The sequence below is a fragment of the Malaclemys terrapin genome, chromosome 23 (genome assembly GCF_027887155.1).
Source record: "Malaclemys terrapin pileata isolate rMalTer1 chromosome 23, rMalTer1.hap1, whole genome shotgun sequence".
NCBI lineage: Eukaryota > Metazoa > Chordata > Testudines > Emydidae > Malaclemys > Malaclemys terrapin.
Genome location: NC_071527.1, coordinates 2,971,221 through 2,995,596, shown reverse-complemented (window position 1 = coordinate 2,995,596; position 24,376 = coordinate 2,971,221). Strand labels below are relative to the sequence as shown.

At 66.9% G+C, this 24,376-nt stretch overlaps 2 protein-coding genes across 4 annotated transcripts in view; one reads left to right on the top strand and one right to left on the bottom strand.

Moving 5' to 3' along the window:
* Window positions 1-11,305, top strand: part of STAT6 (signal transducer and activator of transcription 6) — a 28,631-nt gene extending 17,326 nt beyond the window's left edge. Inside the window, exons 6-22 of one of the 3 annotated variants that reach the window (XM_054012558.1) lie at window positions 295-356; window positions 1,027-1,175; window positions 1,582-1,713; window positions 2,588-2,776; window positions 2,903-2,990; window positions 5,442-5,564; window positions 5,947-6,039; window positions 6,462-6,668; window positions 6,761-6,855; window positions 7,625-7,761; window positions 7,984-8,130; window positions 8,516-8,585; window positions 8,955-9,089; window positions 9,499-9,591; window positions 10,206-10,301; window positions 10,539-10,712; window positions 10,805-11,305. In XM_054012558.1, coding sequence (XP_053868533.1) covers window positions 295-356; window positions 1,027-1,175; window positions 1,582-1,713; window positions 2,588-2,776; window positions 2,903-2,990; window positions 5,442-5,564; window positions 5,947-6,039; window positions 6,462-6,668; window positions 6,761-6,855; window positions 7,625-7,761; window positions 7,984-8,130; window positions 8,516-8,585; window positions 8,955-9,089; window positions 9,499-9,591; window positions 10,206-10,301; window positions 10,539-10,712; window positions 10,805-10,940 — 2,126 coding nt within the window. In that variant the 3' untranslated portion in view covers window positions 10,941-11,305. The remainder of the gene's footprint in view (window positions 1-294; window positions 357-1,026; window positions 1,176-1,581; window positions 1,714-2,587; window positions 2,777-2,902; window positions 2,991-5,441; window positions 5,565-5,946; window positions 6,040-6,461; window positions 6,669-6,760; window positions 6,856-7,624; window positions 7,762-7,983; window positions 8,131-8,515; window positions 8,586-8,954; window positions 9,090-9,498; window positions 9,592-10,205; window positions 10,302-10,538; window positions 10,713-10,804) is intronic. The other 2 variants (XM_054012560.1, XM_054012559.1) reach the window with 2 other exon arrangements.
* Window positions 11,306-12,133: 828 nt separating this feature from the next.
* NAB2 (NGFI-A binding protein 2) lies at window positions 12,134-19,231 on the bottom strand. Its single transcript, XM_054012561.1, has 7 exons — window positions 19,102-19,231; window positions 16,487-17,292; window positions 15,906-16,039; window positions 15,109-15,160; window positions 14,576-14,708; window positions 14,126-14,326; window positions 12,134-13,600 (listed from the first exon to the last, which is right to left on the bottom strand). The coding sequence occupies exons 2-7, from the start codon at window positions 17,276-17,278 to the stop codon at window positions 13,506-13,508; spliced, it is 1,407 nt and encodes a 468-aa protein (XP_053868536.1). The 5' UTR covers window positions 17,279-17,292; window positions 19,102-19,231; the 3' UTR covers window positions 12,134-13,505.
* Window positions 19,232-24,376: the final 5,145 nt, after the last annotated feature.

The window sequence follows — 24,376 nt, the reverse complement described above, 5'->3', positions numbered from 1 at the left end:
GCCCCCCCATCTCTCCCCTCCAGCTGCTCAGTATCGTCCTGGCGTCCGCTCCCGTTTCCGGGGTTCTCTCCCCAGCTAGCGAATCGCGGGGCCGGGGCTGGGGACTGAACCCAGGAACCATCCTGAGCAGACAGCATGATCCGCTGCAGCTTGAGCCAAGTCCTGTCGCTGAGAGCTGCGCCCGACTCCTCTCCCCTCGGGATCGGGCCCCCGGAAACCCCGCCAAGCAGCCCCCGGCACTTTGTTTTCTGGGCTCGTCTATTAACCAGGGCTTTACAACTCCCCCTCCCGCAGCCTGCCGGCAGACAAAGCTGCAGGAGTCCCAGCTGAAGACAGACGGGAAACTCCAGGGGAACGTGAGTAACGGAGGCTGGTGTGGGGAATGACAAGGCTGGAAATGGGGTGGGGGGGCTGGTGCTGGGGTAGCCGGACCGACCGGTGAGCACAGATCCGGTCGCTTGTAGAGAGGGGGGATGCAAAGACTCTGGCTTTCCCAAGGGAGACGCAGGGCGTGGGTCGAGGGGCGTGTGTGTGTGTGGGGGGGAGGCGTGGGGGGCGGGGGTGTAGGGGTTAGGTTACACGTGATCAGTTGCAGCCTTGGGAAGCCGTCAGCGAAGAGCAGCTGGGGTCCTGCTGCAGTGATGCAAAGGCGGCCGGAAACTGCATTGCACAGTCAGCTGGTGTGTGAGTGGATGCAGGGGGGGGCGGGGGGGGTGACACTGCAGCCTGCCATATTCTCGCTGGTGCAGGCCCCTCCGCTGAGGCCTGGTGGGGAGGGCAGGGATGGGGGCCGGCCAGGGCACCTTGCCCTCCTTCTCCCCAGGATGTGCGTGTGGGGCAGGGGGCCAAGGTGGCTTGGTGTCAGCGGCTCCATCCCTGGCCCGTTTCATCCCGCCGGGCTCTGCTGCAGTGGGGGGCAGGCCCACGCGTCGCTCCAAGGCAGGGGGGGCCAGGTACCGCACCGGGCCCCGTCCGGCTGGCTCGTCGCCTCCGCCCCGCCAAGCCGCCCGTCTTGCCTCACCCCAGGATCTGCCCGCTCTCATCCTGGAGGCCGTGAAGGAGCTGGAAGGTGCCAAGCTGCAGGTGCTGAAGAGGCTACACATCTGGAAACGGCAGCAGCAGCTGGCGGGGAACGGGGCTGTCTTCGAGGAGAACCTGGCTCCGCTCCAGAAGAGGTGAGCCCCAGGGGGTGTCGGGGAGGGCGGAGCGGAGGCGTTTCTCCCCACTCCTCGAGGGCTCCAGAGGGGCTCCGATCCCCTCCTTCTCCCAGTGCCTGTGCTATCCACGAGCTCCATTGCTGGTGGCCCCACTGGGATCCGAGCCCCTCTCCCTCCTGCCCGAGGGTAGGAAGGGCTCCTGGCTGGACTGGTGGTACCGGGGAGGGGGGTGTCAAGCTGAGATGCAGAGAGGTCAGCTGCCGCCTTTCTCCCAGAGCCCCTGGTCTGTTGGGCACTAGGTGGCGCTCCTGAGACTGGGTGGGATCCGTCGGCACAGACTGGCTTCCGGCCCCAGCTCGGGGACCATAGCTGGGCCGTCCTCGTCGGCTCAGACGTGTCCCCTGCCCGGCTGCTTTTTCGGCAGGTGCGAGAATCTGGTGGACATTTATTTCCAGCTGCAGCAGCAGGTGGTGGCGGTCGGTGGGGAGCTGGGCTCCGACCTGCTCTCCCGGCTTCTGGAGCGGCTCAACTCGGTGCTGAGTGCCCTGGTTGAAAGGTACCGCAGGGCAGGGCCCTGGCCGGGGAGGGCAGTAGCACGCCGGGGGGATGGACTTGATGGCTTCCCCTGCTCTAACCACTACACCCTGTTGCGGAGTGTGGGGGAGTCAGGGCCCTGCACCCCTCTTCCCGAGATTCACTGCGACTCTCAACCAGCCAGTAAAGCAGAAGGTTTATTTAAGGACAGGAACACAGTCTCAAGCAGAGCGTGTAGGTACGACCAGACCCCCCCTCAATTAGGTCCCTCGGGGAGGTTCAGGGAGCTTAGACCCCAGCTTGGGGTTCCCTGCGTTGCACCACCCAGCCCAAACCGAAAACTAAACTCCCAACTCCTCCTGCTGCTCCTCTCCTTTGTTCAGTCTCCCGGGCAGAAGGTGTTAATTCTCCCCACCCCCGTTCCTGGCTCAGGTTACAGCTCAGGTAGCTTCCTTCAAGGGAAGTCCCCCCTCCTCACTGCAATCCCCCTGCAACATTCCCAGGTCAAATCTGCCCCGCTCCCTGCTCCGTCACACACCCCACTTCCCTCCCAGAGCCGGGAATCGAACCCAGGAGTCCTGGCTCCCAGCCCCCCTACTCTAACCACCCCCTTCCCAGAGCTGGGGATAGAACCCAGGCATCCTAGGTCCCAGCTCCCTGCGCTGACCAGCCAGCCTTGTTGCCTCTTCTGCCAGAAGAGCGAACGTGGCCCCAGGCTGTGCTCTAATCTGGCTGTGGTGGGGATGGGGGGCTGGGACGTTTTGGGCCAGGGCGGGGTTAACATCTCAGCTGTGTGGAGACCCTGCTCTGGGGCTGGGACGCTGGGAACCGCCGTCGGTGGCTACTTCTGGCCAAGCCACAGGCAGCCCTTGACCCCATCCCTGCCCCCCCCCCAGCTCCTTCCTGGTGGAGAAGCAGCCCCCGCAGGTGCTGAAGACCCAGACCAAGTTCCAGGCCAGTGTACGTTTCCTGCTGGGCGCCCGGCTGCTCCAGGCCTCGGCGAAGCCCTACGTGGTCAAAGCCGACATGGTGACGGAGAAGCAGGCCCGGGAGCTGGCGCTTGGCGGCTATGGCACCCCGCTCAGGTGAGACGGTCCTGCAAGGGTGGCGGGGGTGGGGGTGGGGGGATGGACTCTCCCCCCTGCTGTAAGATATCCCCACCCCGGGGGCCGTTAACTCCTCGCTGACCGCCCTCCCTCTCCCCGCTGCAGCGAAAGCACTGGGGAGATCGTGCACAATACGGTCGCCCTGGAGATCAACTCCACCAGTGCCACGTCCTGCGCCACCTTCAAGAACATGGTGAGTCCGGCTGGAATGCCCCCCTTCGTCCCCCCCCCCCCCCCCCGTTGGCAACAAGCCGGTGCTTGGGCCCAAGAGTCAACAAGGGTATCAACCTTGGTATCAGAGGCCCTGTATGAGGCCTAAGGCCTGAATTTGTTCCCCCAATGTCTGTTGCTTTTGTGTGCATGCTAGATGGATGGCGGGAGTGCCCTTTTTTGCTGCAGTTAACTGGTTTTGGGCAACTCCATGTGTTAATGCATCAATTCTAGGTGTTAACCCACTTAGTTTTGGTTTTTTTACTTTGAAATTCTTTTTTATTCACTCCCCTGTGATCGAGTCGCAGCTCCTGTCTCCTAATGTGCTCTGTGAATTGTTCCATATTTTCCTTCATTTGATTTACCAATTCTGTGAAAGTATCGTCTGCTACTCTTTCCTTCTGTGCACTTACTTGTCCCGTTCTGACAGGCACCAGTCTAGGTCTCAGTTTAAGTTTAACTGGAACTTGGCTTTTATCCTAAGGTGGTGGTTGCAATGCAGTGGACCCCGCTTCATCTTTTAATTTTACTAGGCTGTGTAGCTTTTTATTGCTTTTTTACTTTTATTTTTAGAGCCTCGGTTTCTACCATCGCTCTGCATATGCCAGTCCATGTGTCCCCACTCTCTTTTTTTAAATTCATATGGACCCCCTTTACTGGCAATCCAGCGGGTCCAAGAGTTATCAAACTCCGTGGGGATCATAAGGGAGGGGATCAGGGGGTTCCCGAGTTCGAGGTTTGCTGCCATGTTAGATTGCGATTCTTACCACGGCAGGTTCGCTTACTCCCCAGATCAGCGGTCGGGGTCCCCAGTGTTGTCAGATGCTACCCGTGTGGTGGTCTGCTTTCTCCTATGTTGATATCACTCGGCTGCGTGCGTGCGTTCCCTCTGTGTGCTGCCCCAGCTCTGCACAGATAGCTGACCCAGCAGACCCGACGAGAACCCCCAATAACCACAGAGTCTAGTAAGATGCAAAGTCACGTCGACTAGGTTTATTGCGACCCTGACACAATTGCAGTTCCCCGTAGATTACTTAGTCTACCGGGCATACTATGAGAAAGTGTCTCTTGGCAATGGACCCGGCTCAGTCAGGGGCGGGACTTTCCACTGCCCCCCCCTCGGCCGGACAAAGACACCACCCCAGGGATACACTCTTATACACAGGTACAAACAAGTTACACATCACTCCTGACGTAGTAAGGTGCAACCCCTTTACGTAGTAAGGTGCAACCCCTCTACGTAGTAAGGTGCTGCCTCTCACCTTGTACATGTTGGTTCGAACAAAACAACACTCCCTCATATTCCCCTTTTGGCCCTGTCATTGGGATGGGTCGGCCTGTTCCTTGTGTGTGTGGAATGTACACGTATGTGAATGTTCTGATAGCTGGTGTCCAGTACCTGTTAGGTATGTCTCTTTCTGCAGCATCAGCCATGTCCTTGGCAGCTTCTGTGAGCAGGGCCTGCCTCTGGCTCCCAGCTTAACTCTGCTTTATGTTAGCAAAGTCTTGACCATTACTTTAGTTCAGGCCTTAGGCCTCATACCGGGCCTCTGATACCAAGGTTTATATCTCAGGACCTCCTCTTACTACAAGGGGCACTGGCAGAGCTGGGGGTGGGGAGCCCAGGGCTGGGCTAGCAGGGGGCTTTGGGTCGGGGGTGAGGGGCACCGGTAGAGCTGTGGGGAGCCCAGGGCTGGGCTAGCAGGGGCTGCGGGTCGGGAGTGAGGGGCACCGGCAGAGCTGGGGGTGGGGAGCCCAGGGCTGGGCTAGCAGGGGGCTGCGGGTTGGGGGTGAGGGGCACCGGCAGAGCTGTGGGGAGCCCAGGGCTGGGCTAGCAGGGGCTGCGGGTCGGGAGTGAAGGGCACTGGCAGAGCTGGGGGTGGGGCACCCAGGGCTGGGCTAGCAGGGGCTGCGGGTCGGGAGTGAGGAGCACCGGCAGAGCTGGGGGGAGCCCAGGGCTGGGCTAGCAGGGGCTGCGGGTCGGGAGTGAGGGGCACCGGCAGAGCTGTGGGGAGCCCAGGGCTGGGCTAGCAGGGGCTGCGGGTCGGGAGTGAGGGGCACCGGCAGAGCTGGGGGTGGGGAGCCCAGGGCTGGGCTAGCAGGGGGCTTTGGGTCGGGGGTGAGGGGCACCGGCAGAGCTGTGGGGAGCCCAGGGCTGGGCTAGCAGGGGCTGCGGGTCGGGAGTGAGGGGCACCGGCAGAGCTGGGGGTGGGGCGCCCAGGGCTGGGCTAGCAGGGGCTGCAGGTCGGGAGTGAGGGGCACCGGCAGAGCTGGGGGGAGCCCAGGGCTGGGCTAGCAGGGGGCTGCGGGTCGGGAGTGAGGAGCACCGGCAGAGCTGGGAGCTCTGGCAACGCGAAGCGAAGATGCTTGCGCCCCTTGCTGGGGGGACCCTGTCGCTGCAGGCCCTGGGGTGACTCTCTCTCTGTCCCGGCAGCTGCTGAAGAAGATCAAGCGCTGCGAACGCAAGGGCTCCGAGTCGGTAACAGAGGAGAAATGCGCCGTGCTCTTCAGCACCGATGTCACCTTGGGTCCCGGCAACCTGCCCTTCCACCTGCAGGTACGGGGCTGGTGCTACGGGGGAGGGCGGCTCCTGGCTCCCTGTCCTGCCCCTGGACCCTGGCAGCTGGGGTAGGGGAGGGAGCAGAACGGGGGCGTCCCCACCAGGATGCCTGGGTCCATTTGCATCGGGGGCCCGTTCTTCCGAGGCTGCTGGACACAGACCGACCCCGGGGCTCTCGCTCCCAGCCGGCGCTGCCTGGTCTCACCACTGGGGGGCGCTGCTGAACCCTCCAGCCCCCGCCTGGGACCCGTGCCTACCCCGGTGTCGGTGTGTGTGCCTGCTGGGCCGTCGCCCGGCCCAATGCCAGGGCGGGGGTGGGCACAGGGGTCCTATCCCCCGCCCCCAGTGACGGGCCGGCACCCTGTGCTCCCCACTCCAGGCCCTGTCTCTGCCGATCGTGGTCATTGTGCACGGGAACCAAGACAACAACGCCAAGGCTACCGTGCTGTGGGACAACGCCTTCTCCGAGCTTGTGAGTGCGGCTGGGGGGGCGGGATGTTCTAGAGGTTAGAGCTGGGGGGCCTGGGAGCTGGGACTCCTGGGTTCTTTACCCAGAGCTGGGAAGGGAGCGGGCTCCGGTCGTTAGAGCAGAGGGGACAAGGAGCCAGGACTCCTGGGTTCTATCCCTGGCTTTGGGAGGGGAGTGGGGTCTAGTGGGTAAAGCGGGGGGGCTGGGAACCAGGACTCCTGGGTTCACTCGCTGATCTTGGCCTGGCTGCTCCCCACTAATGAACGAACGAGGAGGAGAATTTAACTCCGAACTCGCTGGCGGGGCCTGGGCCGGTCGGTGCCCAGATGCCGCCACCCCGAGAACACGGAACCCCAGCGGCCCGGCTCCCAATGGGGCAGAGGGCTGGGGCTGGTGCCTGACCCTCCCTCCGTGCCCTGGGGCAGGAGCGGGTCCCATTCGTGGTGGCCGAGCGGGTGCCATGGGAGAAGATGTGCGAGACACTCAACCTGCGGTTCATGGCGGAGGTGCAGACCAGCAAGGGGCTGCTGCCGGAGCATTACTTCTTCCTGGCCCAGAAAATCTTCAACAACAGCAGCGCCAGCCCCGAGGACTTCCACAACCGCAGCGTCTCCTGGGCCCAGTTCAACAAGGTGAGGGGCGGGGGGCGGCCAGGGCAGGCTCTGGGGGGGGAGGCTCTGCCCTTGGGGACCCAGCCTCACTCCCTCTCTCCGGCTGCTCACAGGAGATCCTGCCTGGCCGGGGATTCACCTTCTGGCAGTGGTTTGACGGGGTCCTCGACCTCACCAAGAGGTGCCTCAAAAGCTACTGGTCGGACAGGTGGGTGCCTCAGCTCGGCCTGGTAAAGAAGGAATGGGGGGGGGGAGGCGTAGGGGTTCACCTCAAGAGTGGCAGACCCAGGGACAGAACCCAGGCGTCCTGCTCCCAGCCCCCACGCGTTAACCAATAGACCCCGCTCTCCTCCCAGAGCTGGGGATAGAACCCAGGCGTCCTGACTCCCAGCCCCCCTGCTCTAACCACTAGACTCCATTACCCTCCCAGAGCTGGGGATAGAACCCAGGCGTCCTGACTCCCAGCCCCCCTGCTCTAACCACTCGACCCCATTACCCTCCCGGAGCTGGGGATAGAACCCAGGCGTCCTGACTCCCAGCCCCCCTGCTCTAACCACTAGACTCCATTACCCTCCCGGAGCTGGGGATAGAACCCAGGCGTCCTGACTCCCAGCCCCCCTGCTCTAACCACTAGACTCCATTACCCTCCCAGAGCTGGGGATAGAACCCAGGCGTCCTGACTCCCAGCCCCCCTGCTCTAACCACTAGACTCCATTACCCTCCCAGAGCTGGGGATAGAACCCAGGCGTCCTGACTCCCAGCCCCCCTGCTCTAACCACTAGACTCCATTACCCTCCCAGAGCTGGGGATAGAACCCAGGCGTCCTGAGACCCAGCCCTCCCCCACCCCATCCTAAAAAAGGTCACACGTTTCCCTTGCCCAGTGAAATGAGCGGGAGGGAGGCCAGAGAGGAGTGGCTACAGCTTGTTCTCTGATCCGTCTGTCTGTCCATCCCTGTCATCGTCGTCCCCCCCCAGGCTCATCATTGGCTTCATCAGCAAACAGTACGTCAGCAAGCTACTGGGCCAGAAGCCCGACGGGACCTTTCTGCTGCGCTTCAGCGACTCGGAGATCGGCGGCATCACCATCGCCCACGTCATCCGCGGCAAGGACGGTAGGAGGGGGGCGCCCCCTGCCCTGCCCCCCGGCTAGGGGCTCGCTGGATGGGGCGGGGGGCGGGGGGCGGGGGAGAGGAGCAGGGTTCTCTCTGGGCGCCGCAGAGCGCAGCCTTCGGCCCCAGCCAGCAGGGGGCAGAAGAGCTGAACCCAGGGGCAGGGGTAAGGGGGCCGGAGCACCCCCCGCCCACGCTGAGCGGCCGCGCTGTGCCCCCACCCAGGCTCCATCCAGGTGGAGAACATCCAGCCCTTCTCCGCCAAGGACCTGCACATCCGCTCCCTGGGCGACCGCATCCGAGACCTGGCCCAGCTCCGCAACCTCTATCCCGACAAACCCAAGGACCAGGCCTTCGGCAGCCACTACAACAGTGAGTGTCCGGGGGGGGGCCCGGGGACACGCCCCCAAAGCCTCCTTGTGGGATGGGGCGGGGGGGGTTCTCTGCTGCCCCGAAAGGGGCAAGATCAACTCCAGGGCTGGGCAACATGCCCTGGAGAGGGTGACAGGGGTGATGCCACAGCACATTGGCCCCGGGCCCGGTTGGCTGGGCGTCCCGCGGGCAGGATCGGGGCAGCTGCAGCCAGGGCCTGGAAGGTAAAGTCCACAAGTGATGGGTGGGCAGAGGGGGTCGCCTGGCCCTGCCCCCACGTGGACCCCTCGCCACCTTGGAGCAGCTGCAGTCGCAGCCCGTCCCCCCACCCCCACTTCCCTGGGTTTGGCTCCCCGGGGGTTTCACTAGCTGTTTCCTCCTGCAGAGGAGCAGATGGGGAAGGACGGCAGAGGCTACGTCTCCACTGCCATCAAGATGACGGTGGAAAGTGAAAGGTAGGTTGGGGAGGGGGGTGTGGGGGGGTGTGACGGCAGCCCTGCCCCAGGCTGTGTGCCACAGCTGTTCCCCGGGGCCCAGGGCCGGCCGCCCGTCAGCCGATCCCCGGGGCCGACCCGCCGTCAGCTGTTTGGCCAGTGGTGGGAGATGCTCGTGGCGGGGGTGTGGGAGGGCCTTGGGAGAGGGAGCGGGAAGAGGCAAGAGTGAGGGTGGGGCCATGGGGGAAGGGGCAGAGCCAGGGTGGAGCACCCACCAGGACAAGTACAAGTCCATGCCTGTGCCCCCGATGCCCTGACAGCCCCCTCGATGCCCGTCTCTCTGTCCCCCGTCGTGCCGCTCCCATGAATGGTGGCGCTGTGTCTCCGCAGGGATCAGAAGCTGCCCCCCCAGGAGTCTCCCCAAGTCGGCCCACCCCCCGGCCCGGCGAACATGTACAACTTGCCAGGGCCACCCCCCGAGCAGCCCATGGACCACCTGTGCCAGGTGCTGGCGCCCGACATGTGGTAAGACCCCAGCTCCCCCCCTGCTGCTTTCAATAAGTGCCCGGTCGATACGTCAGCCCCCGGAGCAGGGGCCAGCAGGTCGGGCTGCCGTTCTGTGCCCACAGGGGTTGGGTGAAGCCAGCCCAGCTTGCGCCAAGCAGGGACCCAAGCCAGGCGTTCTCCCCAGATTGCCACGGGGGGAGAGGCCGGTGCCCTGCGGCATCCAGCCCCAGAAGCTGCGGTTCAGCCTGTGCCCCCTGCTGCTGTGTCGCTCCCTGGGGTAATTACACTCTTGGACCCTGGCGTGTGGAGAATCCCCCTAATGCTGGGTGCTCCAGCCACGCCCTTTACACTGGGGGTTGTTGCCGGAGCGGCCTGAGAGTCTGACCAAGTGCTAACTAAGGCCGCGTGCATCTGTGTTTGCTGCCAGCTCTTCCCCGTTCCCTGCCCAGATGGTCCTGTCCCAGTTCTGCGCCCCGGACGAGGGCAACATGAGCATTCCCAGTGCCTCCCCTTTCCACAGGTAGGTGCAGTGCCGCTCGCGCCGGGCGCTCGTCATGCTGCGGGCAGGGCCGGGAGAGGGGGGCCGGTGCGGATTTGGGCTGCGTGGGGCCTGGGCGGTGGATGGCGGCGGGACCAGCCCGGCTCTTCGTCTCCCTGTAGGGACAACCGACTCCGTGTGCAACGTAGGAGAGAAACCAGGGAGCGGGGCAGCTGCTGTCCGTAGGCCAATGCACCCGCTCCGACAGCGTGATGCTCCTCCAGCCACTCAAGCCTCTTAGAGGGGAAAAGCCCCGAATCCTAGTGCCCTGCCCTGCCCCCAGACCCAGCCCTGGGGCCGGATCGAAGGCCCCATTCCTCACCCCCGAGCCAGCCAATCCCTGCCCTGGGCCAGATGGGAGCCGGTGCCCACTAGAGGGGAAAGGCCCCATGTCCCACCCCGAGCCAGCCAGGCCAGCTTGCCCCAGGGAGGGCCTGATGCCCCAGGGAGGGCCTGACACCCCAGGGAGGCTTTCACTCTAGGGGCACTTGCTGTGGAGGTAGTGGTGTCTCCCGGTCCCCGGAGAGCAAGGGGTTAATCTCGCCTTCCCCACCTCCCATAGCCCCTTTAAAAACTCCCGTTTTTTGTCCCTGCAGCAGCCCCCCCACGCTCCTTCCGGCGCCCGTGAGCACCACGACCACCCCGCTACCCCTCTGCCCCAACGTCGTCTTCGGCTGCCAGTCCCTGTCGCCGTAAGCCAACCAGCCCCCGCCTCTGCCCAGCCCCTAGAGGGGATATGCCCCATTCCCTGCCCCCGACCCAGCCAGTCCCCCGCCCTGGGGCCATCTGGGAGCTGGCGCCCCCTAGAGAGGAAAGCCCCATGTCCCATTCCCCGCCCCCAGCCAGCCAGTCCCTGCCCTGGGGCTAGGGGGGAGCTGGTGCCCCTTTCTCCCCCGGCTCCCTCTCACCCGCTGTTCTGTGCCCGGCAGGAATTTGCTGTCCTACAGGTACTTGCCAGGGGACCCCATGCCCCTCGTCCTGGAGGATCTGCCTCCCAACCCCATGGACGAGGAGATGCCGGAAATAGCCCCCTTCTCGCCCGCCAGCCACACCTCTCCCTTCGGGACCCTCCTGCCAGCCCCTCCCCAGCTGCTGGCAGCGAGGTAAGTGCCCCTGGAGGGGCGGGGAGGGGGACGGCCGGGGGGCTGGGCTGTGGCCCCCTTCCCAACCCGCCTCCTCTTTTCTCCCCGGCCAGCCTGGGCAACAACGTGGACTTACCCTCGGAGGACGAGATCACCCAGCTCTTGTATGAGGCACAGATGGAGGAGGGGCTTCAGCCCCCCACCCAGCTCTGCAGCTACGGCGACCCCATGGCCAACCCCAGCTGGTGACCTCGCGGCGGGGGGCCCCCCGCTGGACACTTTGGAGAGCGGCGCCCATCCAGGAGAGACGTGGCGAGGGGCTGGGGGGTCTCGGCTGGGACCCTCCCCCAGCCGGACTTGAGCCTGGGCCTGAGCCGCGCTTGGGGGCTTGGCTAGGTGTGCGGGGGGAGGGGGGGAAGCAGTGTGGCACATGGGGGGGGGCGGTCAGTGTTCCCCCCCCATTGCCTTGTGTTAGCCAAGTACAAACGCCGCACCATGGAACATGCTGACCCCCCCCCCCCCCGACCCCATCCTGGGGTTGGCAACCACGGCAGCAGGGGTAGCCCCCCTTTGCCCCCCCCCAGCTGGGCTGCTGCGGGGGGGGGGGGGGGAGGCAGACATACCACCCATTCGAGGAGGGGGTCTGGGCGGCCTGGATTTCAGCCTGGGGTGTGTGTTGTGGGGCTGCCGATTCCCCATGCAGGGGGAGGAGCCTGCTCTCCAGGGGGCGGGGGGGTGAGGTCAGGCTGGCTGTGCCCCCCCCCATCTCTGCAGCCTGGGGAGGGCTGTGGGTATTAGCAGCTGGTGCGGGGCAGGGGGATAAGGCTCCAGCTGGGCTTGCCCGGGGGGGGGATACACACACACGGATACACGCAGCAGATGCCCCCTACCCTCTTCCCCTGAGCTGGGGCATGGCGGGCCAGGCCCAAGGCCCTGCCGGAGGAGCAGGGGTGGGCAGTGGAAAGGCTCTTGTGTGGGCTAGGACGAGTCACGAGGGAGGGGGCTGGTTTAAAGGACCTGTACCTCGCCTCCCCCCCAGCCTTAGCCGCTATCCTTCCCTGCCCCACAGCTGGGGGCCTGCCCCTCCTCCCTCTCACGTCACAGGCCCTGCCCGGGGGCCGGCCTGAAGCACAGCTGAATGCTGGCCTGCCCCACGTGCCCCATAAGGGGGCAAGGGGTAGGTGGCTCAGCCCCCCGCCCCCTCGCAGAGGGACAGAGGCAGAGTCGATCCACACTGCCTGCATGGGGCTTTGCTACTAAATGCTACAGAAAGAGATTCTGCCTCAGTTTCCCCATCCCCAGGGAGGCCAGAGCCTCTCACTCCTGCCCCACAGCCCCCTGCTAGCCCAGCACTGCCCCTCCTATCTTGCCCCCTATGCTCTGCCGCCCACCCCCATCCCGTCCCATCAACCCCACCTTGCAGCTGGGGAGCGGGGAGGAGATTAAGCCATAAAATAAAGTTTTATTCCAAAATAACAAAATAAATAATCTACTGTACACGTTGCAAAGGAAAAGTCGCTAATGCTCTAAGCCGGTGGCCTACAGGAGCGTGAACGGGTCTCGAACCAGCGCTGTCGGGAACGGGGCGTCACCAGCAGGGGCTCCACAGTGCAGCCTGGACCCCCCACCCCCCAGTGAGTGAGGAGGTGGGGAACATCCTCCTGTGAAATATGCCGAGGGCAGTGACACTGGTTCTGAGGGGAGCCCCCCCATCTTTTCCCTGGTGCCCCCACCAGCCAGGTGGCTTTTTAATCTGTTCTGCCCCCCCCCTGCAGTGGTGACATGGGGGTACCCTGATTGTCCCTTTAAATCTCTCTTCCCCCCCCCTTAATGCCCCTCATGCTGGGGGCTGGATTGTCTGCCCTGTACCCTGTGCTGTATGCAAACAGCCAGCCCCAGAGCCCCTAGGGTAGGGATACAGCTGGTGCCTGGGTGTGTTATGGGGGGGGGGGGGGGCTGATGCCCAAAGGACAGCAGGTGGGGTCAGCTGGGCAAGGGCGGGAGCAGGGATGGGGGTTGGATTTCAGGGTGTGGGGCTTGCAGACCAGGACGATCGCACTCCTGGGACAGTGAATTGGGGGGGGTAGACGGGGAGTGGGGGGCCATGGTGGAAGGGGGAATTTTGGGGAAGGTGTCCCCCCCTCCCCAGGACCTCCCTGCCCGCAGCCTCGGCCCACCACAGCTACTGGGGAAGGCTGGGCCAGACCCTCTGAATTCAGAATCCTCTTCCTCACCCCCTGCAATCACCCCCTGGTGGCCCCTTCAGCCCCCCCAGGCCCTTTCAACCCCCCCTTCTTGTGCTTTGCCTGCAAGAGCCCTGAGCCCTTCCCTCTTCCTGAGGTCCCCCCCAATTCCTTTCTTCTCCCTGCCTCTCGGGGGAGGGGCAGATGAATGTCACCCCCCCCTTAACACCCCCGCAACTGAAGAGTTACAATTCACATCACCCCAGCTGCGAGTGCAGGGGGCTGGGGTGGATTTTGGAGGGGGGGGGGGGAACTGCAGGGGGGCGATGTCTGGGGCTCGTGGCAGTCGGAACGTGACCAGCCGGTTCCATTAACCATGCGGTGCCCTCCCCGCTGGCCCGTCCCTTCGCCCTGGGCATGGCCAGATATCTGCTGCAGCTCTGCCCAGCCTCCCACGGGCATCAGGCCCCCAGGCCCGGCTCTCTGGGGAGCAGACGGGGGGGGGGGGGTGCTCCGGCACCAAGAGAGATCGTGGGGGGGCCCACCCGCCCCAGGCATGTGGTTATTGCTTGGTTAGTGGAGGGGGGGAGCTGCCGTGGGCCCCCACCCCAACCAAGGGGGCATCTGCGGCTCACTGCCGGCTGGTCTCCTGCTCCACCTTGACGCTGCTGCGGCGGGACTCAACCGGGACCGGGGGGCCCCCCTCTGCCAGCCCGTCCTCGAACTCTGCGGGGAGACAGGACCAAGGTCAGCGTCAGCCTGGGGGCTCCGTCCCCTCGCACCAGAGCCCCCAGCATCACCCCCCCCGCCCAAAGAGGAAACACCCTCCCCCCACCCCCACGGGTTTCAATGGGGTTCCCAGGACGTCAGCCGCCCCCGCCCCCACTTCCTTCCTCTCCTGTCTGGGCGGGGTGGGGGGGAGGGGGGATTTCCACAATTGTTTCTTTTTTCCATTCAGTAACCGGTGAGACTAAGAGCAAATCAGAGCTGGGCCTGGGCCCCCCAGCTCCCCCGGTGCCCCTCACTCCCGCCCCACAGCCCCTGCTAGCCCAGCCCTGCCGGAGCCCCTCACTCCCGCCCCACAGCCCCTGCCAGCCCAGCCCTGGGCTCCCCCCAGCTCTCAGCCCCTGGCACATAGTCCTGAGCTGGGTGCAGGGAGCAGCCCCTGTGGGTATAACCCCTCCCCCCCAGCCAGGTACCACCCCAAGGCGCCTGCCCCACCCCCGCTATCCCATCCCGGGGGCAGCTCACCTGGGCCCGGGGACTTGCCCCGCAGGCAGGGGCTGAGGTGCCCGACGCGCTCGTGGGACACCAGCCTGGCCAGGCGCAGCCCCTCGTCCATCAGCGTCTGCTGCAGGATGTGGCGGCTCCAGAGCCCCTGGGCGGGGAGGCTGAGGGGCAGGTCGGGGGCGGCGCTGGGGGGCGGCGTGAGGCGGGGGCAGGAGCCGACGGCTGCAGAGAGAGAGAGAGCGTGTGTGTCAGTGGAGGGAACGGGGAGGGGTCAGATAGGTGCCAGGGGCTGCAGTCTCTGCCTCCCTATAGCGGCTATGGGGGGGGGGGGGGGGAGGGGGGTTTGATGCATGGGCTCCCCACGCCCAGTAGCGCAAGGGGCGTCTGTGTCCTGCCCTGGATCTGGGCGAGGGCCCTGCGGTGCTGACGGGGTTAATCAATACAAAGCCCCCAGCCCTGCTCCCCACTCACCCTGCAGGTGCCCGTCCAGGCTCTCTCCAGACAGGCTGGCCGCGTCCTCCTCCAGGCTGGCTCTGTACGGGGGGGCGTAGGACTCCGACCCCCCCGGCAGCTGCAGGGGCTCGGGGCGGCTCTGCTCACCCACCTGCAGGGCGAGCGGCTGGTTAGAGGGGGGGGTGCCCAGCTGGATGGATGGAGGCACCGAGCTCAGGCAGCCCCACCGGGTCTGCAGGCCCAGGTAGCTGGGATGGGGGTGAGCCGGGCCCATCCCGCGTGGGCACGGGGCGCAGGCCACGCTCTCCTGAGGGCAATGCACCGAGCGCCTCAGCTACTGGGGACGTGGGCTGGGAATCCCCCAGCAGGCAGCTCAGAGCCTGGGGCAGACCCTGGCTAAGGAGGGAGACACTCCCCCTCCCCCAGTGCCAGCTCCTCTCCCTCGCCCGCTGCTCCAGCGCCCCCAGTGCCAGCTGTCGTCCCCCCCGCCTGGCACTCAGCCACACACAGCCCAGCGGCACCGCAGGGGCACCCGCCCGTCCGGCACCCACCTCCTGCTTCAGCTTCTTGGGCTGCACGGCTCCGCTCTCGTCCAGATGCGACCTGCGCGGAAGCGACAGGACAACCAGCGTCAGGGGCTGGGAGACGCTGCCGGGAGCCCCCCTGGGGCAGGAGGGTTCAGACCTCGGCTCGAGGGGCAGGCAGAGACCCCGCAGCCTGGGGCGGGGGGATACCGGAGCCGACGGGTCTGCCGGGACTCCTCCGGCTCAGCCACCCATCGCTCCCTGGGGGGGAGGGACCAGTCCCGGCTAATCCAGGGGGAGGAGGGGGGTTGCAATCCGGCGCCTGTGGCACCTTCCCCCCCCCCCCCCCCCGGGCACCCCTGATGTCTCCCTCCCTGGGAAGCCGTGGCGCAGATGGAAAATATCCAAAGCGAAAGAGGAACTCGGGGGCCGGGCTGCAGGGCAGGTGGGCGGCTGGCTTGGCAGGGGTGGTGGGGGATGAGAAATCCCCCGTGTGGAGGAGAGGAAGAGGAGGCTGAGGAAGGCAGTTTCCAATGCCCCCTCCCTCCACAAGAGGGAGCGGGCAGGTGGCGCCACTGCTGGGCACTGGGGGCAGATAGAGGCTGGGAGTGGGGGAGCAGGAATCTGCAGCCGCCTCCCCACAGCCTGATGCCCCCAGTGCCCCTTACCCCACTGCTCTCCCCCCTCCCCTGTGCCCCACCCCACTCCTCTGCACCCCACTGCAGCCCCCACCCCATGCTCTGCTCCCCCAGGGCCAAGGGGCCCCCAGCCTGGCCCAGGGGTGTCTCCGGGGGTCCCCACAGCGAGGGAGGGGCCCAGCTCACCTGGCTCCCTTGAGCGAGGACAGGTAGGTGCTTTCCCGGGCCACCTGGCGCGACAGGGAGAAGAGCTCCACCCGGCGCAGCAGCAGCGTGTGGTCGCGCAGGCAGAACTGCGCTGCTGCCTCGTTGATGGTCAGCTGGGGGGCGAGACGGAGGCAGTTAGCGGGGGGGGGGGGCAGGAGCCTTGACACCATGGGGAGGGGCAGAGAGACAGGAATGGATGGGCCAAAGGCAAGATAAAGGATCCAGGGATGGATAAATAGAGGAGGGATGGTAAGAGGTCAGGAATACAACCCAGGCGTCCTGGCTCCCAGCCCCCGCTGCTCTCACCACTAGCCCGGCTCAGCCAGGAATAGAACCCAGGCGTCCTGGCTCCCAGCCCCCTCCCCGCCCTCACCACCATCCATGGACTGTTGCAGGCGGATACAGGATTCCCCTTCCCGAGCCATCCCACCCCAGAGGTGGCTGCATTGGGGGGCTGGGTCTGAGCGAGGGCTCTTCTGTGGCCCCCTTGCTGCCAAGCCCCCCACCCCGGTGGCGTGTGCTGCCCACGGCCACCGCCCCCGCCCCCCCTCGCGGCTCACCTCGTGCAGCGTGAGCGGCTTGCCGTCACGGCGCCGGGTCTCGCCCCGCCCGTAGATGGCGCTGTGCCGCCGGATCTCCTCCTCCTTGCGCCGGTCCCCGTCGTCCAGCTGGAAGATGTGCCCGACCGCCTTGGCCAGCTTCTTGTTGAGTTTCATGAGGGCGCGCAGCTCCGGTTCGCCCCCCCGCGGGCAGCTCTGCAGGAGCCGCTCAACGCTCTCCGCCACCGTCCGCGCCAGCTCCGGGTCCAGCTGCTCCGGGGCCGGCTCCCCGCCCACCCCCGGCGAGAAGGGGGGCTGTCCCCCGTCCTCCTCCGCGCCGCCCCCCTCCGACTCCGGGGTGCTCCGCCCTGGCCACTGGGGGGCCGGCAGGGGGGAGAGCTTCTCCCCTGGCTCTGAGGGGCTGCGGGCGGGTGGCGTGGCCAGCCCGCTGCCCCCCTTGCCCGGGGTCTCGCCGGGGCTGGCGTGCCCGTTGCTGAGCGACTTGCGCCCGCCGGTCTCGGAGATCTTGAAGAGGGGAATGCTGCTGACGGGCAGGGAGGCCATGGGCTGGCTGAAGAGGCCGGGGTTGGCTGCCCACTCCCGCAAGGCCTTTTGGAGGCGCCGGACGTGCAGGGGCTTGGTGGCCATGCCGACCAGCGCCATGATCTCCAGGAACTCCTCCTCGCCCGCCTCACACAGCTGCTGCACGTCGTCCCCGCCCTGCTGGATGAAGGTCTCGTAGTAGGAGAGCAGGTTGGCCCGTTGCAGCACACGGTACAGCTGCAGCTCGCCCAGGGTGCGGGGCAGGGCCATGGCGAGGGGCAGGCCTGTGGGGGGAAGAGGGGGCATCAGTGCCAGGGCAGGGCATGGGGGGGGGGGAGATGAATGGAGACCCAGCCGCCACCCAGAGCTCGACAGCCGGGGGAGTCGGGGTCCCCGACCCAGCCCTCGGGAGAGGGAAGGCCACCGGCTGGTGTGTGGTAAGAGCCTGGGGCAATGTACCAACCTCACTGCACTGCACCCAGCACCTCAACCTCCCGCCACTGCATGGCTGCAACCCCCCCCACTGCATTCTGCACTGCACCCCACCAACCTCCCTGCACTACACCCAGCACCCTAACCTCCCCGCACTGCATGGCTGTGAACCCACTCACTGCATTCTGCACTGCACCCCACAAACCCCCCGCACTGCACCCAGCACCTCCTTTACTCTCCCCCTGTGTAGCCCAGCCCCCCTAAGTGGCAGTGCCCCGTACCCTCACGGGGAATCCTGCTTTTGTACATGCTACCAGGAGCCTGAGACGCGCGTTGGTGTTTCCTGCGGGCTCCGGGGAGATGTCCGTGGATTCAGGGCAATGGGGGTGCTTTGGGGGCTCCTCTATGGGTCAGCACAGCACAACCCCCCGGCACACAGGCCCTGTGAGCATAGCTCGACTCCTCTCAATCCGGCAGCTAGGCAGCTCCAGTGCCAGCACCCCATGGAGCCAGAGCGGTTGGCAACTGGCTTGGGAACCCCGATCAGCAGGATCTCACCCGCCCCCCGGCCAGTCCCACTCCGATGCAATCTGGAGGGTCTCTCTCCTTCAGCCAAGAGAAGGACCCCAGGGGCAGCGGCGGCCCCCACACAGGGGGGCACAAGGCTGGAAGGGTCACCCCACTGCCCATGGTGGGAGTTGCCTGGGATACATCCCCCGCACCCAGCCTCTGCCCCACTCCCAGGGGGCAATGCCCCACATAGACAGGGTGCTGCCCCGGCATCGCAACCGCTCCGGCACTGGGGCTGTATGGCAGGGATGTGCCAATGCGGGGGGGCGGGATCCCCAGCTTCATCCCTGAATGGGGAAGGAAGGAACCACCCCAGGGCCCCCCCCACATACACATTCCCCAGCATCTCAGCTCAGGCACCTTAGTCCTGCTGCCCCTCCCATCAAGAAGCTTTGAGCAGCAACGGGGGAGGGGGAGGAGACCGGGGGTGTCACAGTCCACCCCCTGCCCGCGGCTCTGCCCTGACTTTGGAGCGGGGCAGCCAGCCCCCCAGGAGACATCTTAGCACCTGGAAAGCAAGGGGCAAATACGGCACCAGGCATGGGGGTGGGGGGGGGCGACCTTCATGGTCCGGTGTCAGGGAAATCCAGACCCCCAATGCCATCCTGTGTACCTCCTGCCCCAGCTCCCCGCCCCAGCCCAGACTCCCCCCCCCCCAGCACCTCCTGCCCCCAGGCTTCTGCCCCATGCCAGCCCCTGTACCTCAACTCCCCCTGCTGCACCAGCCCCCCCACTTGCCCAACCCCTGCCCCCAGCAATGCCCACACCAGCCCCACCAGCCCAGCTCACCCCCACACACCCCAGTTCTCCCTGCCATGCCAGCCACCTGCCCCCCAGCTCCCCCATGCCTGCCCCCACCCCTCCAGCTCCCTCCATGCCAGCCCCCCAGCTCCCCCCACGCCAGCCCCCACCCCCCAGCTTTCCCTGCTGTGCCAGCCACCCCTAGATCCCCCATGCCAGCCCCCTACCCCCCAGCGCTCCCTGCTGTGCCAGCCCCCAGCGCTCCCTCCTGTGCCAGCCGCCCCCATGCCAGCCGCCTGCCCCCCCAGCTCTCCCTGCCATGCCAGTTCCCTCCGCCCCCCCTCGCTTACTGGCCTGGCTGGAGCCGCGCCCCGCCGCTGTCGCTCCCAACTCCCCGGCGCCTCGCTCGCCCCGCCCGGGCACGCACGGCGGCGGGGGCCGGGCCGGGGGCTCTCCGGGGTCCCCGCTGCCCCGGGCCGGCTGGATCGCGCCGCCGCTGCCCCGCTCGGCGCTGGCCGCTCGCTGCCTCCGCCGCTGCGCTCTGCGCGCCGCCCACACCGGATTTACAGAGAAATAGCAGCGCCCGGCTGCGCTGCGCGGCGCGTGGGAGGCTCCGGGGGCGGGTTCCAGCGGCGCCTCCCTCCGCCCCGCCGGCCCCCGAGAGCGGTCCGGGGAGGGAGGCGCAGGGTGTGGGGGGACTGGAGGGGAAGAGGGCGCAGGCTGGGCAGGGCGCAGGGGTCCCCAGGGGCAGGGGGATGCAGGGGGGGGGAGGCGCAGGGTGTGAGGGGCCCGGGGGGGGGAAGAGGGCGCAGGGGTCCCCAGGGTGGGGGGTGCAGGGGGGCGCAGGGGGAGGGAGGCGCAGGGTGTGGGGGGACTGGAGGGGAAGAGGGCGCAGGCTGGGCAGGGCGCAGGGGTCCCCAGGGCAGGGGGCGCAGGGGGAGGGAGGCGCAGGGTGTGGGGGGCCCGGGGAAGGAAGAGGACGCAGGCTGGGCAGGGCGCAGGGGTCCCCAGGGCAGGGGGCGCAGGGGGAGGGAGGCGCAGGGTGTGGGGGGCCCGGGGAAGGAAGAGGACGCAGGGGTCCCCAGGGTGGGGGGTGCAGGGGGGCGCAGGGGGAGGGAGGCGCAGGGTGTTGGGGGACTGGAGGGGAAGAGGGCGCAGGCTGGGCAGGGCGCAGGGGTCCCCAGGGCAGGGGGCGCAGGGGGAGGGAGGCGCAGGGTGTGGGGGGCCCGGGGAAGGAAGAGGACGCAGGCTGGGCAGGGCGCAGGGGTCCCCAGGGGCAGGGGGATGCAGGGGGGGGGAGGCGCAGGGTGTGAGGGGCCCGGGGGGGGGGAAGAGGGCGCAGGGGTCCCCAGGGTGGGGGGTGCAGGGGGGCGCAGGGGGAGGGAGGCAGAGGGTGTGAGGGGCCCGGGGGGGAAGAGGGCACAGGCTGGGCAGGGCGCAGGGGTCCCCAGGGCGGGGGAGCCCCAGGGGCAAGGGGGCGCGGGCGCATCCCTAGAGGGTCCAGAGGAAGTGCAAGGGGAGGTCCCCGGGGAAGGGGGCCGCAGGCAGGGCAGGACACGGGGGAGAGCAGGGGGGCAGACCCAGAGAGCTGGGGCACCACCCCCTGGGGGGAGGGGAGCGCTGCACTGCGCTTCTCCCGTGTTTTCTCTGCCAGGGCGTGTGGGTCACGGCGCCCTCCCCTACACCTCGGTGCCACTGGGCGGGAGGCCTGGGGCAGTATCTGACCAGCCCCTGCCAAGGGGCCCGAAGCGGGTGCTGGTTCCCTGGGGGGCCCATCTTGGGCCCTAGGCGATTCTAACCTCCCGTACTCCTGGTTCGAGCCCGGTACGCAGTGGGGACGAGCACCCCCTTGGTGAAGAGGGTGGGGTGCCATTGCCAGAGTCCCCCCCCCCATGCATCTCACTGGGTGCCGTGGCCCCCTGTAGCAGCTGCCCTGACTGGGAGGATAACTGCCTTATACTGCCGCTGCCCGCCAACTCCGCTAGCTGATTTCGTGCAGAAGGCCCTGGGTTTGGACCCGCTGGAGTGGGGCACGAGGGAGGGGGGACACACCCGGCGCTCAATCCCGCCCACGGGCACCGCGTGGGCTCGGGCCTTTGCCGGGGCAGAGGGAGCCGTGATTCATCTTGTTAGCAGAGGTCACAGCGTGGGTTGTCTCTGCCCCCTCCTTCTCTCTGCCTTGTGGGGGTGGGAGGTGAGCCCCACAGCTGGGGGCATGTCCGGAGATGTGATGAGGGGCTGAGAGGGGGAGGTTGGAGGTGGCGGCCTAGCACAGGGCCCAGGAAGGGTCCCGCCCTGCCCCCCGGTGGTTTGCACAGGAGCAGAGAATTAAGACCCCTGATGGCTCCGTCCCTGCACATGGGGAGGGGGGATTTTAGACCATCCGGGCTCCCACATTCTGGGTCCCCGAGGCTGCTCTCCCTTACGCTCCTCTGCCCACGCCCCTGGGATGCAGAGAATACCCATAATGCACTGTGCTCTGGCCTGCCCCCCAGAGCCCTTATGCCAGCTTTCTGCAGGCCAGAGAGGCCCCTGTGCCGGGGCGGGGGGGGGGGGCATCAGGCAACCGTTTGTGCCTATTTGAAGGCCTTTGTACAGTGCTGGTGCAGCAGAGAGGGGCATGAGGGCCTCATCCCTTCCCGGCTGCCCCCTCTTCGGAGGGCTCGTGGGGGGAGGAAGGCGACTGGGGGACAGAACTGGTGCCGTGTGGAAGCTTCGGTTCACGTGCATCCCTGGTTGTTATAGAAACCCTGAGCCGCCGCCTCCTCCTCATCTCAGCATTGATAGGGTTATGCTGGCCCTGGGAACCGCCCGTGCAGCGAGGCCCAGGATGGACACAGCAGCTGACTGTCCAGTGCAGCCCCTCAGCCGGGGAGGGGCGGTGAGGAAATGGGGGAAGCCCCAGCCCCAGTGTAGCAGTGAAATCGGTCACTTTCTGGGCATTACTACCAGGGCCAGTCTTGGTAGCATCTAGGCACTAGCTAGGACCGAGGATGTTTAATGACCATCATTAGGTTTCAGAGTCAACACCTCCCGGCGCTGAGTGGCTGGTGCCTCTCTGCATACTCGAGCTGAGCTGTTTCCAGTGCCGCCGTTGGTGGCTAGACGTTGAACTGTGAATGGAACATGGCAAGCAGCTGCCCGAGAATGGACCCTGCTGTTCATGCCAGCCGTCAGCAGCAGTGCAAAGCCCCCCCGGCTGCCGTGAATGGGCCGTAGCTCCATCGGGGCCAATGGGGCCGGATCCCCGGCTGCCGTGAATGGGCCATAGCCCCATCGGGGTCAATGGGGCCGGATCCCCGGCTGCCGTGAATGGGCCGTAGCCCCATCGGGGTCAATGGGGCCGGATCCCCGGCTGCCGTGAATGGGCCGTAGCTCCATCGGGGTCAATGGGGCCGGATCCCCGGCTGCCGTGAATGGGCCGTAGCTCCATCGGGGTCAATGGGGCCGGATCCCCGGCTGCCGTGAATGGGCCGTAGCTCCATCGGGGTCAATGGGGCCGGATCCCCGGCTGCCGTGAATGGGCCGTAGCTCCATCGGGGTCAATGGGGCCGGATCCCCGGCTGGCGTGAATGGGCCGTAGCCCCATCGGGGTCAATGGGGCCGGATCCCCGGCTGGCGTGAATGGGCCGTAGCTGCATCGGGGCCAATGGGGCCGGATCCCCGGCTACCGTGAATGGGCCGTAGCTGCATCGGGGTCAATGGGGCCGGATCCCCGGCTGGCGTGAATGGGCCGTAGCTGCATCGGGGTCAATGGGGCCGGATCCCCGGCTGGCGTGAATGGGCCGTAGCTCTATCGGGGTCAATGAGGCCGGATCCCTGGCTGGCGTGAATGGGCCGTAGCTGCATCGGGGCCAATGGGGCCGGATCCCCGGCTGGCGTGAATGGGCCGTAGCTCTATCGGGGTCAATGAGGCCGGATCCCCGGCTGGCGTGAATGGGCCGTAGCTGCATCGGGGTCAATGAGGCCGGATCCCCGGCCGGCGTGAATGGGCCATAGCTGCGTCGGGGTCAATGGGGCCGGATCCCCAGCTGGCGTGAATGGGCCGTAGCCCCATCGGGGTCAATGGGGCCGGATCCCCGGCTGGCGTGGACCTAGGCTGCTCCATTGGAGTTGGTGATGTTGAAGCTACATCACTTCACAGCAGCTGAGAATCTGGCCCCTCATTCATGGTTAACCCCTTGGGGTCTCTTCCCCACCGCTCTCCTCTGGGATTGAAGCTTCTTTCTTCCCCGGATACATCGCGTCGCCCACCTGGAGCTGGGTTGTTATCGTAGGGGCGTCGGCGAGCGCCGGCCCATTGTTGCAGGCGGGAGCCAGGGGTTGCAGGGACTTGTGTGAGGCTGCCGGGCAGGGCTGAGCTGGGGGCAACGTGGGGAGCAGGGACGGGCACTGATGAGCAGATGCCCTGTGGCCTTTTTCTCCCCTCCCTGCTGCTGTGAGAGGGGAAGCCCCTGCCCCACCAGCCAGCTCCCCGCCCCTGCCCATCCCCCCTCTCCCACACCCCCTGCCCATCCCCCCAGCCTCCTCCTGCCCCCTTGCTCCGCGGCGCCCACGCAGCTCATTCAGCCGCGCTCCGGCAGCTATTTATAGCCCCGCTCAGGTCCCCGGCGCAGGCTGGTGGCTCAGCGAGATGGCAGGGCCGGGACTGCCTGGCGGGCGCCCAAATCCACCCACTCCCCGTCATGCCTCAGGAGTAGCAGCTCCTACTGGTCCCAGCTCCCCAGGGCCCTGCCGAGCACAGGCTGGTCTGGAGCTGGGGGGGGGGGGGGGTTGATGGGGAGGGCCCTGGAGGGTTTGGGTGCGACATGTGTGCACAGGGACATGTATGGACTAAGGGGGGAACTCACCGCGGCACCCCACAGCCCCTGCTAGCCCAGCCCTGGGCTCCCCCAATCCCCAGCTCTGCCGGTGCCCCTCACTCCCAACCCGCAGCCCCTGCTAGCCCAGCCCTGCCCCCCCAGCTCTGCCGGTGCCCCTCACTCCCGACCCGCAGCCCCTGCTAGCCCAGCCCTGGGCTCCCCCAATCCCCAGCTCTGCCGGTGCCCCTCACTCCCGACCCGCAGCCCCTGCTAGCCCAGCCCTGGGCTCCCCCAATCCCCAGCTCTGCCGGTACCCTCACTCCCGACCCGCAGCCCCTGCTAGCCCAGTCCTGGGCTCCCCCAATCCCCAGCTCTGCCGGTACCCTCACTCCCGACCCGCAGCCCCTGCTAGCCCAGTCCTGCCCCCCCAGCTCTGCTGGTGCCCCTCACTCCCGACCCGCAGCCCCTGCTAGCCCAGCCCTGCCCCCCCAGCTCTGCCGGTGCCCCTCACTCCCGACCCGCAGCCCCTGCTAGCCCAGCCCTGGGCTCCCCCAATCCCCAGCTCTGCCGGTACCCTCACTCCCGACCCGCAGCCCCTGCTAGCCCAGTCCTGCCCCCCCAGCTCTGCTGGTGCCCCTCACTCCCGACCCGCAGCCCCTGCTAGCCCAGCCCTGGGCTCCCCCAATCCCCAGCTCTGCCGGTGCCCCTCACTCCCAACCCGCAGCCCCTGCTAGCCCAGCCCTGCCCCCCCCGCTCTGCCGGTGCCCCTCACTCCCGACCCGCAGCCCCTGCTAGCCCAACCCTGGGCTCCCCCAATCCCCAG

Coding starts and splice junctions, on each gene's coding strand:
- NAB2 (XM_054012561.1), bottom strand. CDS start 17,278: ATGGCCCTGCCCCGCACCCTGGGCGAGCTGCAGCTGTACCGTGTGCTG. Junction 14,327..14,575: donor CCTGGACGGGCACCTGCAGG/GTGAGTGGGGAG, acceptor CTCTCTCTGCAG/CCGTCGGCTCCTGCCCCCGC. Junction 13,601..14,125: donor GGGCAAGTCCCCGGGCCCAG/GTGAGCTGCCCC, acceptor GTCTCCCCGCAG/AGTTCGAGGACGGGCTGGCA.